This window comes from Arvicanthis niloticus, chromosome 1, assembly GCF_011762505.2.
Source record: "Arvicanthis niloticus isolate mArvNil1 chromosome 1, mArvNil1.pat.X, whole genome shotgun sequence".
Lineage (NCBI taxonomy): Eukaryota > Metazoa > Chordata > Mammalia > Rodentia > Muridae > Arvicanthis > Arvicanthis niloticus.
Window position 1 is genome coordinate 162,313,661 of NC_047658.1, and position 16,272 is coordinate 162,329,932.

The 16,272-nt window shown below is 45.7% G+C and overlaps 1 protein-coding gene across 4 annotated transcripts in view; it reads right to left on the minus strand.

Annotated features, from left to right (window-relative positions):
• The window catches only part of Nrap (nebulin related anchoring protein), a 78,032-nt gene extending 67,375 nt beyond the window's left edge, over positions 1 to 10,657 (minus strand). For 2 of the 4 annotated variants that reach the window (XM_076925223.1, XM_034483760.2), the window contains exons 1-8: positions 10,424 to 10,657; positions 10,028 to 10,122; positions 9,390 to 9,477; positions 6,824 to 6,922; positions 3,870 to 3,974; positions 2,139 to 2,243; positions 1,379 to 1,483; positions 40 to 147 (exon numbers count right to left, since the gene is read on the minus strand). In XM_076925223.1, coding sequence (XP_076781338.1) covers positions 40 to 147; positions 1,379 to 1,483; positions 2,139 to 2,243; positions 3,870 to 3,974; positions 6,824 to 6,922; positions 9,390 to 9,477; positions 10,028 to 10,122; positions 10,424 to 10,498 — 780 coding nt within the window. In that variant the 5' untranslated portion in view covers positions 10,499 to 10,657. Of the gene's footprint in view, positions 1 to 39; positions 148 to 1,378; positions 1,484 to 2,138; positions 2,247 to 3,869; positions 3,975 to 6,823; positions 6,923 to 9,389; positions 9,478 to 10,027; positions 10,123 to 10,423 lie in introns of all 4 variants that reach the window. The other 2 variants (XM_076925213.1, XM_034483751.2) reach the window with 1 other exon arrangement.
• Positions 10,658 to 16,272: the final 5,615 nt, after the last annotated feature.

A 16,272-nucleotide genomic window follows, 5' to 3' on the forward strand; every position in this document is an offset into this window, starting at 1 on the left:
CTGCTTCCTCCTTGAGACAACACAACCACAGGCACTTACGTCACTGGCCAGCTCAGTGGCCCTTTTGGCTATCTGATAAGCTGGTGTGATCATAGCAGGAAAACTGCCTTTCCCTCTCTGCTGCCCACCGTCTTCCGTGTACCTCACCTAGAAAATTCAAAAGAGAAAAACTGAGTGACTTACGGCGGTTGTCCTACAGGATCTGAGAGGGGAGTCCTCTGAGAGCCCCTGGAGGCCTGCCTATCACCTGGGACAGTTTTTCATGTACGGAACAGCTTATAGCTTGGTGGGCCACACTCATCTGCCTGTTCATTCCCAATACCCAGCACGGTGCCTGGCTCCTGAAGACACACAGTGTGGAGTTCAGCACATCCTTAGGTGTACCTGGTGTGGGCCAGGGGTGAGGCTGGGCAAAACAGTAAGTCTCTCTCTGAAAAGCTGATGTCATGTTTGGGAGAGGAAGGGGGGCATCTCAACCTCAGATCTCAGCCAGGGCAGGTGGAGACCACTTGTGAGCACAGTGCTGGGTTTGGGAAGCTGGCTTTGTGCTTCGACCTTCCATTCAGAACCACACTCGGTTCGTGGACTTAGTACAATGTGGAACTCGTGGGCTGAGAAAAGGGAAGTGGTCACCCCTTCAGAAGTCATCCTCTTGGGGCTGAGTGGCTGGAGAGGTTTCTCTCGTCTGCATCTGATATGCCTGGCTTGGTTCAAATATAATGGAATGGCTTCTGTTTAAAGAGTTTTTGCAAGTCCCGTGAGGGCTGACTTATAGCATGTGACCAACCCCAGAAACTTCTTCCTGGTACCTGGGCAGGACCAGGATTCTCCCACCATTCTTCCTTCCCTCTCCTCCAGATAACAACAACAAGAGGGGTCTTAAGGATCATTGTGCATTAGACTGAATCATTTGTGCATGTGTGTGTGCCATACACATGTGTGTGTACATGTATGTTCACATGAAGGAGAGTACACACAGTGTAGGCTCATTTGCATATGTGTGTATGTGGTACACATGTATGTGTACATGTATGTTCACATGAAGAGGAATACACACAGGGGAGGCTCGTTTGCATATGTGTGCACTTACATAGAGAGACCTGAAGTTAATATTTGGCATCTTCCTTGATTGCTCTTCATCTTATGTACGGATGCAGGGTCTCTCGCTCAACATGATGCTCTCTAATCCTGGCTAGTCTAACTAGCCAGCTTGTCCCAGCATCTGCTGTCTCTGCCTTCCAAGCTCTGGGACTGCAGGCAAGGCAGCACACTTGTCTGCTGTTTGTAAGGGTTGTGGGGAATCTAAACTCTTGTCCTGACGCTTGTGTGTCAGATGTCCACTGATACATCTCCCTGGCCCTCCTGCATCATTTCTTACGTCATTTTGAAGCTGTCCCCCAGCTTTGGCCCTCAGCAGCTCGGGAGTGTCTGCCACCGGAGTGAATGTGGAGACTCGCTCATCATGGCCTCTCTTGTATTGTACCTGATAAGGAGAAACTGAGTCAAAGTTGTGCCACACCTCCCTCAAGCCTCTGTGAGAACCTGCCCTACCACTCTCTAGAAGCTACACCTTAAAGCATTAAAACAAACCTGTTCCAAGTCTGTGCCCACAGACATTATCTTTGCTGATGTACCAACTTTACAGAGTACCAGACACTTCTAAAATGTCACCAAATAGCAACTCATGTGACCCCCTTCAATGGGCACATCCAGTGGGACTCTTATTTACCACGAATAACAGAGAGGCTAAATAATTTGACAAGAGCATCATAGAAAATGTTCAAGAGTGTTAGGATTCAAATACTAAATTTCTGTCTCTAAAATCTGAGCTTTAACCCACAAGCTGCACCAATCTCCAGGTAAACCCACATCTTCTCTAAGAAAAAAAAAAAAAAAAAAACAGCAACCTGGAGAAACATTTACTTTAGTCATTGGGTAAGTTACAGGGTCTCTGTATCTTTCTCTTTTCCACATCTCGTAAATGTGGCCCAAGCAAGGCACAGAGGACACAGCGTTGGGAAAGCGTGGCTTTTTTTCACAACCTATACATTTTTTTTCCATACTGTTTTCCTGAATTGCAGAGCTGGCTGTATTCATGTCAAAAGTTAGCGTCATCAAGGGAGCTCAGGGACTCTCACCTGGCTGGCCAGCTGGTTGGCTGCCTTGGCGCGTTGGTAGGCAGGGGTGATCATGGCAGGGAAGCTTCCCTTGCCTTGCTGTTGTTCACTGTCTTCTGTGTACCCCTGCTGGTCAGAACCACAACAGCATGAGAACTGACGGGAGCTCATAAAACCGCCACCAGACCAGAGACGCTGGACTCATTCCATAAGTGGGAAACACATCGATTTCTGGGCTAAGTTTGAACCTGGCACTTGACTAACACCATCAAGACGGAGAACCCTCAGTGTTTATGTCACATTATGGGGCGCCTGGTACAACTCCCTCAGGTGCCCTTGTATCAAAACACAGCCAGTAATCCAGGAGTCTTGGCTAGACTCACCTCCAGGGAAAGTTCTACAGCACAGGAAGGAAAATGTCTTATTTTAACTCCTTACTTTCTGAGTTACTCTGAAGTTAACTTTTCTAATGAGAAACAAGACCTCATGTTTCTATCGCCTTCTGTTTCCTAAAGGGAAAAAAAACTGCAAAAACTGTAGTCAGGCAATGGTGGCACATGCTTTTAATCCCAGCACTCTGGCGGCAGAGGCAGAAGGATCTCTGAGTTTGAAGCCAGCCTGGTCTACAGAGTGAGTTCTAGGACAGCCTCACACAGAGAAACCCTGTCTTGGAGAAAAAAGAAAAAGAAAGAGAAAGAGAAAGAGAAAAGGAGAGGAGAGGAGAGGAGAGGAGAGGAGAGGAGAGGAGAGGAGAGGAGAGGAGAGGAGAGGAGAGGAGAGGAGAGGAGAGGAGAGGAGAGGAGAGGAGAATAAAAGAAAACAAAAACCTAACAGTAATTTCCCAAGTAGGTTTTTCAAAGGAGCGCTGTGTGTAGAAGGAGCGCTGTGTGCAGAAGGAGCAGGGGTACCATCTGCCATTAAGGATTTCTGCAATCCTCTCTATTCCTACACTGTCTAGCATTCCCTTACAGTCCTGGAGGTAAAGAGTCTAGTACAGGTCCTTAGGACTGGCTTCTTCTGAAGCAACAAGAGGAGATTCTTATTCTTCTTCCCCTCCCCCCGCCCCCTGCCATTCTCCAGTCCTGACACGCCCATCCTAACCAGGCTATGTCCCACTGGTCCCTTCCTTTCTCCAGTTCCACCACGCCCAACTTAGCCTGGCCCTACCCACTGCCCACCCCTTCCCCTTCTCTCTGCGCCTGCCTACTGGCTAGAGAGAATCTTGTGGCTCCACCCCTAGAGTCCAGGGTCTTCCCATTGCCAGACCCTTAACTTCGTCACATCTGTACGGTGTCTTTGATGGGTGAAGGAACAGAATATTGGGGTCCACAGATTGGAACCGCACGGGGATCTGGCAGGACAGCGGTGTTAAAACTTTTCTACACCTTTCCTGGCCCACTTGTTGAACAATTGTTCGCTAGCTCAGTGTGGGGCACTGTTTTGAGGTTGGAGCCTTTAGAGATGGAGTATAGCTGTCAGAAGTAGCTGACGAGGGATCAGCCTTTGAAGGATATGTCTACTCCAGGTTCTAGCCTGATTTCTCTGCGTGAACGAGTCACTGTGATGACCCATAGGCCCTCTGCAACCATGAACCAAAATAAACCCTCCCCCTTTGTTTCTGTCAGGTATCTCTTGCCTTAGAGACAAGACTAATAAAGGGGTAGGGTGTTCTGTCTACTGGCATCTTAAAAATAAAGGAATATTTAAAGGAATTGTTACCTGCTAGTTGTAAGTTGTTCATAAGGCCCTTACCTCACCAAGAGACTGTCGGGCTTCAACCATCCTTACAAGCTCAGGGTCTGGCAGAGCGCCTGGACACCAAGTGTTCCCTTCTCCATACCCTGGCCAGTAGTCTCTCTGTAAAGGAAGCATGAGCATGCATTTAGCCACACTCCCTGCACGCTTGACTGTTCACCCCACACCCCCATAGTCCACCCCTCACCCCCACAGCACCCACACTTCCCACAGTGCACCACAAACTCCCCCAGCTCTCCCCCACACTCCCCAAGCTCATTCTACATTCCCTTAAGTCCACACTCTATTCCCAAGAGGACTCCCTCACTGTCAGAATAAGCTGTTCTCTAAAAGCAAGAAGCCCCTCCACTCAGGGTCTCTGCCTACCATGCTGTTCAGACTAGAAGATGACCTCATATCTTGAATAATTGAATTCCCTGAGACCTTCTATGTTGTGGAAACCTTCCAAATGCCATTAAAGATTTCTTTGCTCACCGGTGTGCTAAGACTGATCGGGGAGAAGTCCCCATAGACAGCAAGTCTGAGGTGAGTCAGTTCTATCTGGAAAAATTCAAAACCCACACCACTTGTTTTGTATCAGAAGATTGCCAAGGGGAAAGGCCAAGGGGAAAATAGGTTTTTCTTTTAAAACATTTGGTGTAAAACTTCAGGCCTAAAACTAACAAGGAAAATAAATAATGGTTAGAAAACATTTGTGTGCTTACATATGTTTTAAGGAAATTTAAAGACATATACTTATTTCTCATTGTTCTACAGAATCGCTCTCCTTATGCAAAAGAGACTGAGGGAAATAGTGTTTGTTGCAACGTTGTTGTTTAAGATGTGCAGACAGCCTGCCCATCAAAAAGAAGTCACCTACATCTGCTCTCTCAGTGATGCACTCTGAACACATGCACAGGAGCTGAAAAAGGGAGCTGATGTGAAAATGGCTCTCAGGTGTCTGTAGCATGAAAAGACAAGCTGGAAAATAATGCATATTGTTTAGTGAAAAAAAACCAAAGATTATGATTAATATATAATAATACATAGTATGTAGTATGATGCATAATGTGTAATATATAAATATGATGATTAATATATAATTATCACTACAAATATTAATAGCTGATGTTTTTGTACCTGACACTATTCTGGTATCTTTGCATTTATCTATTCTTTAATCTTTACAGCAGCCCTGTGGATTAACAAGTTTTTTAAGTTTACTTTGTGTGTAATAACATTTTCTGATTTGATTTGAGAGCGATTGTATGCTACACATGGGTCTGGTACTGTGACCCTGGTCAACATGCCAGGGCCAGAGAGTGTTTGATAGGCGCTGGGGTCCGCCCACTGCTGCTGTGCTAAATGAAAATGTTGTGAACCTGCCTCTGAATACTAATGTTTATATCGGCAGATCAGCGATGCTCTCGACGCGTCTGAGACACAGATGTTAAGGCACAGACTCATAACTCGCTAAAGTTCCAAGAATATGAGACAGTAGACTCCTAGCCCTAAATGCATCTATACCCCCCACCCCCACCCCCAACCCCAACCCCACCTCCACCCCCAAGGCTCAAGGGAAATCACAGGAAAAGGGGAGAAAGAACATAGAGGCTGAAGGGTGAGAAAATGGGTCACCATGAAAGATGATGCTTGGACCTTGCCCTCAGGACTGCCTGCAGTGTTGCCATCTGCCCAAGACTGCTCCCAGCAACGTTATACCATGGATTGGGAGGGACCCATGAGATCACAACCTTCCTTGGAGGACTGCTGGCCATTAATGGTTGTTGGGTGAGGAAATGTCATTTTCTTCTGTGGTGTCACCACTGATGAGTGGTCCATATTCCAGTAAATAACTTCCCACCCACTCATGTTAGTAATCTCAATTAAACTCTGTCACTCAATCTGTCTGTCTGTCTCTTGGTGTCTCTGTCTCTGTCTCTCTCTGTCTCTCTCTCTGTCTCTCTCTCTCTCTGTCTGTCTCTCTCTGTCTCTCTCTCTCTCTGTCTCTCTCTCTCTTTCACACACACACACACACACACACACACACACACACACACACACACACACCAGTCAGCGAATAGGTGTGCCCCAATGTAAATACTCGATGCTAGAGATGAATAGGACACCGACAGACAGGTAGATGGTGGAGAGACAGACAGGTGACAGCTACAGACATAGAACTATCAGACAGATATACGTACACAGAAAAGTCAAGATGTATACACACACGATTAGTAAAGTGAGCACCCGAATGGAGTGAACTGGGGTCAGAGGTGGTGGTTAAAGGGTAGCTCTCTGCTCTTCAGAGTCTCACACCGAGAAAGTCTTAATACTATATATGCAATCAGATAGAAACAGGCTAAGGACATTTTAAAGAACCAGTTATCAATAGACAGGCCATGAGATGAATAAGTCAGGGACATCCAAGAAACTGTGTGACCGATATGGCATGCTGGACTGGGGATGAGAATTACGGGAGAGGGGAAGCCATTCTAGGAGACCTTCCTAGGGCCAGGGGGAATGACTAGATCAATGGGGACAGAGACATAGAGACTGGGCCAGGTTAAATGTCACAGGAATAAGACAAAACAGCGGCCACAGGCAGGGGTCATTGATGCTGATGACAGAAACCCTGTGATTGGAGGAGAGCAGGCAGAAACCTTGTGATTGGAGGAGAGCAGACAGAAACCCTGTGATTGGAGGAAAGCAGGCAGAAACCCTGTGATTGGAGGAGAGCAGACAGAAACCCTGTGATTGGAGGAGAGCAGACAGAAACCCTGTGATTGGAGGAGAGCAAGCAGAGGTGTTGAGCTGGAGCAGGCGCTCTTAGGAAGGATTGAGGGGGTCTCCTAAAGACAGGTGGAGCGACACATGGACAGAAGAAAGGCTAGCTGGCTTTCTCTAGAAGTGGTGACGCGATCGCTCTTCATTCACACAGTCCCGCATTCTCTCTCCCTCCGCACACTCACCTCGTTCATCAGCCGGCTAGCTGCCCCTGCTCCGGCCTTGGACTTCATGTCCCAGTGGAGAACGGATTTAAACTGCTCTCCATCTTCTTTGCCGTTGATCTGTGTACAATGAAAGCATTTTCAGTAACACCTCCACCAGAGAAGAGAAAGAAAATAAGCGATGCATAGATAAATTGGGGCAGTTCTTCTGAGACTAGGCGGTGAGATGTTAGTGGTTCTGCAAAGCTCAACTCATTATCGGCACGTCATCTGTTCCCACTGTGGTTTCATTTGTGTCACCAGCTGGATGACATGTTGAACTCCTGCTGTATGCAAAGCTCTATTGAGTGGTGCAGTTTAAAAGGCTAGAGTTACTCCAGCAATGTGGCTCAGCTAGTAAAGGCAAGCCTGACGACCTGAGTTCAGTCCCCAGCACTGACTCCATAAATAGTCACACACACACACACACACACACACACACACAGCACAAATATACATACACACATACCCACATCTGTAAAGTAGGAAACCATGGATCTGTGACAAATCCCCACTCAAAGTCCTTATCAAAATTCTCATCACCACCGCCTTTTCTCCCTTTTGAAAATTTTAGCATATGCACAATGCACTTATCTCTTTTTGAATTGGCCTTGTCTCTCAGAGAGGTGAAAGGGTAGTATTGAAAATCGCATTTATCACCCATACACATAGGTATGTTCAAAGAACTGAAGCCTAGAAAGAACATGATTGGCCATTTCAATTCAGGAGGAGAAAGGAGAAGAAAAGAGGAAAAGGGAGTTCTAATAATCAACTGTTTATATGCACACACACACTATATATATCATACATGCATGCACACACACATATATGAATGTACACATGATATAGAACTGTACATGTGCACACACATGTACATCCATAAACAAAAATACACACTGCAATATATCAGTGTACAAACACATATATACAGAAATATACAGACACACACTTTTCACAGAGACACTCATCCATGCATACACACATATATATTGCACACATATAATACACATAAATGTATACATATATACAGCAGTGCACATGTCATGTGTCTGTATGTGCATGCATGGCTATTCACACTTCCTATATGCACTCTGCCCATGTAGAAACATATGAATATGGTCACATAGAGACACACTCAGCCCTCCTGGGAAACTGGCATTCCTTCCTATAGTCTAAAAGAGAATGAGAGGTTATGCTAACATCCTGCCGGACTAGCTCTGTCATACATAGTTAGAAGGACATGAGTCTACTGCCTCCCAAGGAAAGGTAAGCACTGTGTGTCTTACAGAACTGTAAGGTAACCTTGCCAGCTAAGGCTTGGGGGCGGGGGAGCTGGGCAAAGGCAGACATTGTAGATCTGTTTGTACTGAGTATGATATAACCCAAGAGCATTCTTAGAGCAACTACTTCTCCCTGCATGCATCTGCAGAAACATCTGGATGTGTGAAGTTTCAATTTTTCTGGCTTTTGAAGTTTGCTACCTTCTGGATACACACACACACACACACACACACACACACACACACACACACAAACATATGATGGACTCTACAGCCATACAGGTCTGGATTCGTACACAGGGATCTGGATGGAATTGTACGCCTATATAATGTCTTTGAGTCTCAGCTTCCTCACAGGAAGGATGGGATAAGAATAGTATCTGCTCCCTTGGTCTGTAATGTGTACAGAGTGAAGTAAGTGATTTCCAGTTAGTGCAGTTGCAAAATAAAAGCATAATGCAGAGAGCTTAGGGAGGTAGGTCTGGTAGCAGCAGCTGTAAAGTCACATGCAAGGACAGAAGCATTAAGACACTTTCTTAAGTACAGTCCTGTGAATACCAGAGTCCATGCAAGTGGGACGACACCAGGAAAGGACTCTGGGGTGAAGAGAGATTACTAGAGAGCCCTCCACCTGCTGGGTAATTCCTAATTTTAGAAATCTGCCTAAGTTCCATCCCATAGAGCAGTTACTCTTGGGCCTGCTGACAGGGCCAATGATTCATTGGTTAATAGACACAGCAGTTCTGCCACCAGCTGAGTGGGCGACAGAAGCTCACTGTTGGATTTAACGCACCATCTTCCCAAAGCAAACTTCATTTCTCAAAGTATATCTTTGCTCTCCAAAGGGGGATCATGAGATTATACATAATTGTAAACCATTCCTCAGTCCAAGGACTGCAAACTGGAGGGTTTTAATATTCTATTCCAAAATACTACAGAGGAAGGAAAAGAAGAGTGCTCTTTGTAATATTTTTCAACTATGTAAATTTTGTTTTATATGTTAATGACCTAACATATGCAAGGCCTGTGGTATAAAGTGATACCACGTTCTGGCTGGCCAGACATATGCTAGAATCAAGGACCTGCATTGGCCTCTAATGTTGAAACAGGACAAAGAACAGCAATGGTCTTTTCAGAGAACTTTGCATGTGTCTGAGGAGGAAGTGAATTGGTCCGTATATAGACAGAATCACTTAAAAACCAACAGGTGTCGGAGTCCATGGATTTTCCTTAAAGTCTATTTTAAAATGCAAAGCTGAATGACTTACCCCACCCGTGGCTGCCACAGACTTCTTCAGGGTTAGATTTAAGGGTGTGTGGTAGACACTAGTGAATGTGTTGTTCTTAGGGTTATGGCTGCAGAATTAAATACAGATCAAAATTAGGAATGTGCTTTATCCAAAGGGATGGGGGATTCTTCTTAAAATACTAGTCTCTTTTTAAGATGGATGAACACAATACTCAAGGATTCAGCTCCTTGGTTTCCCAATGAAGCACCCTCAAAAACTCAGATCACGTAAACTGAACACATATAACAGTGAGGTGCGTTTCACTGAGGACAGTCACTCGAGCAGTTTCCAACAGAATAGATTATTCTGGACACCATTTAGGAGAAAAACTTTAAAGCTCCATCTACTCCCACCGTCAGCACTTCCACTATCCTGCAGAGTTCATTGTCTGACACAGTTACAAAGGTGGACTCGGTCTCTCGCTAACCAGAAATTTGACATTTATTGGCCATATCTGAAAACCGCACTTTGGGCTCGTCTGTGACTAGATACGAGTGAGCAGTTGAGGAGAGGTGCTGTTCACAGTCCAGCCTGGAGCTTGGGAACCTATCCCTCAGTTGACTACTTGTAAGAAAACCTAAAGTCATGCAGTGGCGATCAGGGTGCCAGACACTTACGCGTGACAGTACGGCTTTTTCTGGTGACTCACGAAGTTATTAACAGAAAGCATCATCTTGCAGACTTCACAGTGAAAACATGCTTTGTGCCATGTCTGAAAGTCACAGAGAAGATCTGCCAGTTAAGCTGCCTTCCTCCAGGCCTGGAGCTCACAGACTTTAAGGTACAAAGTTGGGAATTTGAATAAAATTCCAGAACTCACATGTGAGTATGCTACATTAAAATGAAACAATTTTTCCCCTTAAAACAGCACAGAAGACATAGAAATGAACAGAACCTATGTACGGTAAAAAAAAAAAAAAAAAACTTCTTTTCCTTATCATTCAATATACATGAGAAGATAAAATCCCAAGTTGGTCACTCTTCCCAAAGACCATAAAAACGAATCCACTGACCTGGTCTATGCAGCTGATCTTCTCAGCAGGGTAAACCCCATAGCCACACCTAGAACAGGCCTGCACATTCATCATGGAGTGTGGGAGACAGGGAGAAGCAACAGGCAAAATCTGCTAGAACCCCCAGTTGAGTCTGTACCACCTTCAAAACCCCACCACTGTGAAACTCCTCGGGACGCCTGGAGCCTTCGGGATCCAACTTCCACTTTCCTACGCTGACCTTCTGCTTTGGAGTCTGCAGCTGGTTGGTTTTTAAAGCTGCCACTTACTCAAGTGACAATTTTGGCAACTCCGTCAGCACGCATGCGCCTGAGACAAGATAGAGGTATTTCACGCTGACATGCTTCTCAAAATAGAAAAGTTAACTCACGACAGCATCATGTTTATGTAGATAACCAACTCTTGTGTGTGTGTGTGTGTGTGTGGTCAGATGCTTGGGCCTGGTGAACACTAGCTGTGTTCATACTCCAGAAAAGGAGCCTAAAGAATAGCCATACTGCCATGTGGGTATCAAATTAGAAAAGCTGACTGCAACGCCTCTGACTAAGGCATACAGGCCTGTCCCCAGAATATGGATGATGAAGAAAAGAAATAAAAGGAAAAAAATCATGACTGCTCCTAGGTGTAGTGGAGGAGAAAGTTTACTGCAGATAAAAGGGAGAACACAGCTTGAGGCAGGGCCATCTGGGGGAGTCCAGAGTGGACATGGCCAGACTGAGCTGGGCCATGTGTGAAGGTAGGGGAAGGGAGAGAGGGAACTTGGTGCAGCAGCCAAGAGGCCAAAGGTACAAAAAGGGGCAGGTAACCAAATTCCTAGGATTGTATAGGAAAGAGACTCTGGGGAAGGGCACTCCAATCTGGAGGATTCAGGGTAGGGGACAAGGTATACCAGCCGTACCCTGTAACAGGTGGGACCAAGGGACGCTGGGAGAAACTGGTGACCAGGTCTACTTGGATATGTAAAATAGGCACATCAGCTGTTTGCCCAGGTTTTTGAGATCTAACACGGGATAAATGAGGATTGATTCACACCCCTGCAAGGATAAAGACCAAACCTGAATGGTATTGATTTTGCAGAAACAAAACTAAAAACATATGATACTCATTTGTGTTTAACTTTTACTGGAATTAAACATTATGTAAGAACAAGTAAGAATGCTTGGTGTTTGGCCTTCTATATCTTGTCCTAGAATATTCCAAAAAGGCTTATTTCCTTGACTCAAAGGTCCTAACAGAAATAGTTTAATGACAAAAATCTCCTCTTGGCTTTGGCAAGTGCCCGTGACCTTTAGTTTCTGCTCAAAGGCGACCTATGACCTTCTGGGATACCCTCTACAAAATGACACTTCCCTTGTCCACACCAGGACCCGATTGCTTTATGTGTCTATTTCCTCCTGATTAGTCTCTTACAACAGTGATTGCTACCTGGAAATACTAAATATGAATACATCTACTGTTCAGAATCAAGTCACCTCCACCAAAATAAATATAACTCTGTGGTCTAGATTAAGCTTCCATGTCCCAAGGTGTAAAATAAGGCCCATCCTTGGTGTCCATTAGAGTAGTAAACTAGTGTAAGAAACTTAATTCTTACACTATGCCTACAGAGGCTAGATCTGAAGTCTTGGGCAATGGTAAGATCTCAGATGGATGGGTAAATGTTCCATGCAGGCAAGCAACACGCCCCAGTCAGTTGATGTCAAGAGGAAGCAAGTTCTCAGCATTGCCAAATATTCTTTCCCCTTGGAAGCCAGAAATCTGGTTTGCACATGAAATTTCCTTTTAAAAAGTGTGAATGGAACACTGGGAGTGAAAGCTATTAAACAGGGCTGTGGTCAGTACTCCTCTATCAGACTACCAGTTTGTGACCTTGGGCCTTTCTTCCTGGAGATAAGGCTGGGTGTGGGGATTTCAGCCAGAGAGGAGGAAGCTGCAAGGCACGAAGCAGAGACTAGGGTGGGGCTGGGCAAGTCTCACTAAGCAGAGACTGGGGTGGGGCCAGAGGTTGCCCTCTCTGTGCTGGAAGGGACTCAAAGCAGGAACTCCAGGCTCAACTGCTCCCCACAGCGCAACCATCATCCTGGTAGCAGGATGGCCCCAGCCTGAGCAGTGGGAGCAGACTCAGATTGCTTTGCTGTGTATCAGAGTTCTCATGCCTGACTTGGGAGTTAACTGGGAGCCCCCAACCATGAGAAGGAATCACTTTCACTTACCAGAAAAGCTAAGGGCATTTGTACCCTGGCAAAGACCAACCGCACCCTACGGCTGCTTCAGGTTCTCTATCCACTTACAACAACAAGAGTTGTTGAAAGAAAAGGCATTTTGTTTGATTTTGTACCAGAGCTCCTGTTTCATGAGATACTGAAAGTTGGGGTGGGGGGGGGGAGGGTGACAGCACAGAGAACACAGATTGGGACTTTTTAAAGGTATCAAAATGCCTATTGCAGGACAGACAACACAGGCATCCCTTAGCTTAAAAAGACACTAAATTTTAACCATATCCTCCAAAGTTTATGTCTTAGAAATTCTATCACCAATGTAACAATACTGGGAGGTGGGGCCTGAGAAGCAATCAGTGGATCAATGTCACTGAAGAGACACAGAGGTGCCCCCTTTTTCCCCTCTCCTCCTTGATCTCATCCCATTAGTCAAGGCATGACGCAGCAGGAAGTCCTTCCCAGATGCCAGAGTCATGCCCTTAGCCAGCCTGCTCTCCAGAGGTATGAGACAAATGCCGTTGGTCATGAGCTGCTAAACCTTGGGTGTTATTATAGCTGTAGGAACAGGGTAAGACAATAAATTGGGATCTTGGCGTATACCACGGCTCTCTACTTTTCTTTCTTGGTCTAAGCTCTGCCCCTTGTATCCAGGATTATATCAGGCCACCAAGCCAGGGGACACCGGGAGTTCCTCCAACCTCACAGAGTGGTCCAAGTAATACGAGCCTTAGCCTCAGTTCTCCAAAAGACAGAAGCTGAGGCAAAGGCCTGTGTTGAAGACAGTATCTGGGAGAGTACTTTAAGTTATAACTCAGGAATCAGAGTGAGGAGGCAGGAAACAGGAGGAGATAGACACTGAGGTTGGTCCTCAAGGTAACCAACATTTGTATCTAAAATTTTCAGGACCAGAAGCATCCAGGTTTCCGTTTATAATTTATTTTGGAATATTTACATATATTATGAGATATCTTAGGTGAACAAGTCATATATAAGTATGAAAATCATGTTTCATATATACCCTAAAACACAGCCAGAAAATAATATTATGCATATCTTTAAATTATTGTGTGTATGAAGCGAAGTTTCCTGGTGTGGAATATCCACCATTAGCTTCATGATAGTGCTCTCAAAGTTTCAGATTTCAGGGACACTTAACCTTACAGAGTGGATTAGCCCAGTGATCTCCTTCTTTCAAGGGGGCATCTGTGTTAATTGGCTTTTCATTGCTGTGAGGAGTATCCAAGAAGAGGAAAGATCTGCATTGGCCTGGAGTGTCAGAGAATTCCTTCTATGGCTGGATGATGCCATTGCTTTAGACCCAGGAGGAGGCAGAAATGGGTCAACAAGCAGATGGTGGGAAGAGCGGCTTACCTCACCACAACCAACAAGCGTCAGAAGTCAGAGGAAAGGGCCAGAAAACAGACACATCCTCTGTCTTGGTGGCTCGGACACCATGACCAAAGCAAATTTAAAAACAAAGCATTTAATTGGGATCTTACAGATCCAGAGGGTTAGAGTCCATGCATGACAGAGGGACAGGAACAGAGAGACAGAGGCAGAGAGACACTCTGCTAACTGGGAAAGGGGACTTTTGAGATCTCAAAGCTGGCCCCCAGTAACACATCTCCTCCAGCAAGGTCACACCCCCTAATCCTTCCCAAACAGTTCCACTCACTGTCCACCAAGCACTGAATATAGAATCTTATTGGGACCATTACCATTCAAACCACCACGCCCTTCAAAGGCAGGTCTCCGATGACCCTGGTCCTCCAACTAGATCCCACCTTCCACTTTCCTGTTACTTCTCAGCCTATTCAAATTGAGACTCTACCAATGGACTAAATCATGCATGAGGTCAAAGCTGTTATGAGCTAATCTTCTCTCAAGTGCCTCCATAGGCATACACAAGACACACAAGCGTGGACTTCATTAATTTCCTATGAAATCTCTCAATCCAATCGAACCAACAATTAAAATTCTCTGTCACTCTATTGAATGACTGCCAGAGGAAGGAAAGAGAAGAAATTTACCATTAGCCCTTGCTGATGATAACTCAAAAGTATTAACTCTCTGTGTGACAGAGCCAGAGAGCGGCTTGGCTCCTAATACCAGCAGGCAAATACCAAGCAGCAGAGGGCCATGGTCACTGATACTTATCCATATGAAGATGGCCAGTGTCTGGAGAGCCAAGGCTGGGCTGGCACCAGAAGACACATGGGGTCCCTCCACACCCCTCCCAACACACATGTGTGGCTGAAGGAGTCTAAAGTGGCAACTGAGAGCAGTCAGCAGAGTCTAGCCCTTGGGGCTGAGAATGACAAGTTACAGATTAGGACAGATGACACAGTTTTATGGACCTTTGGCAGGAATGCTTCTGGCAACAACATCCCCCTGGCTTTGGCTTCAAGTGTCGAGCCACAGGGAGCTGTGGTCAATGAAAAACTCCACAGGCTTTGCTGTTTATTACCGACGATGTTCGTGATGTGGCAAGGGGTTTCCTTTGAACTAAAGTACAGCACTCTGTATTCATTTCTTAAACCCCATCTTGTTGACAATGGGCCGCTTGGTTCGGCTAATCAAGATCTTCCTAGACCACAGATATGTCACCAGAACAGAGTGCTTCTCGTTGCCCCTGAGTCACTTCCAGCTCTCTTTGGAACTGCACAAGTGACTTTGTTTTGTAGTGTCAGGACAACTACTGAAGGCCATTGGTCAGATTAGAATGGGGCTGCCCACCCTGTCCAAGTAGCTTATATCTGTCTTGGTTCAGGCCTCCCTAGAATTGGAACTAAAAGCAGAATCTTGAGTGCAGGGGATGGAGGACACTTAGGAGTTGGCAGGAGTGAAGGTTTCAGGAGAATGGGGCAGGGAAAAATCAATAAACGAGTATGTGCTGTGCCCATTACTGCTGTGAACACTGAGGCTAAGTGCTGCTGGGGACTGTCTGAGGAACTGTATAGAATGTGTACCTCAGAAATGCCCTACAGGGGCACGTATCCACTCAACTCTCAACTGTCATTAACTCCTCTATACCTTCAAAGAAAACCAGCTGAGGAGTTAAGTAGACTTCCGGGGAGGATGGCTGAATGGGTGGTGCTGACACTGGGTACCCTATGAGCCAGAGTTAGGAATAGGAAATTGGATGTGAGCTTGGTAAATAGTTTGCACTAGACTCACCACGTGCTTCCACTGTGCTGGAGCTGATGGTGTCCATCTGTCTACCCCTCTGCTCCAGAGACAATGCTGGTGTAGGAAATTCACAAACCATGGCTTCCAAACCTTTCTAAGTCAGACCTTCAGCAGCTACAGACGGAGCACACTCGAGGTGCTTCAGTTAGCTAATGCTGTCATACAAATTTCCCAGGAAGGCAGTGTAAACAACAGAAATTCACTTCTCACAGCTGCACATCACACTGAAGGTATCAGCAGGGCCCGTTTTTCCTGAGGTGTCTCCACTTGAGAGGCCACCTGCTCCCTATGTACTCACATGGGCCCTCATCTGCATCTCTTACCAGGACAAAGATTATGCTGGATTACAGCCACTGTGGCCTTATTTTACCTCTTCAAAGACCCCCAGCTTGGAGAGACAGCTCGGTGCTTAAGAGTTCGTACTGCTCCTGCAGAGGACCT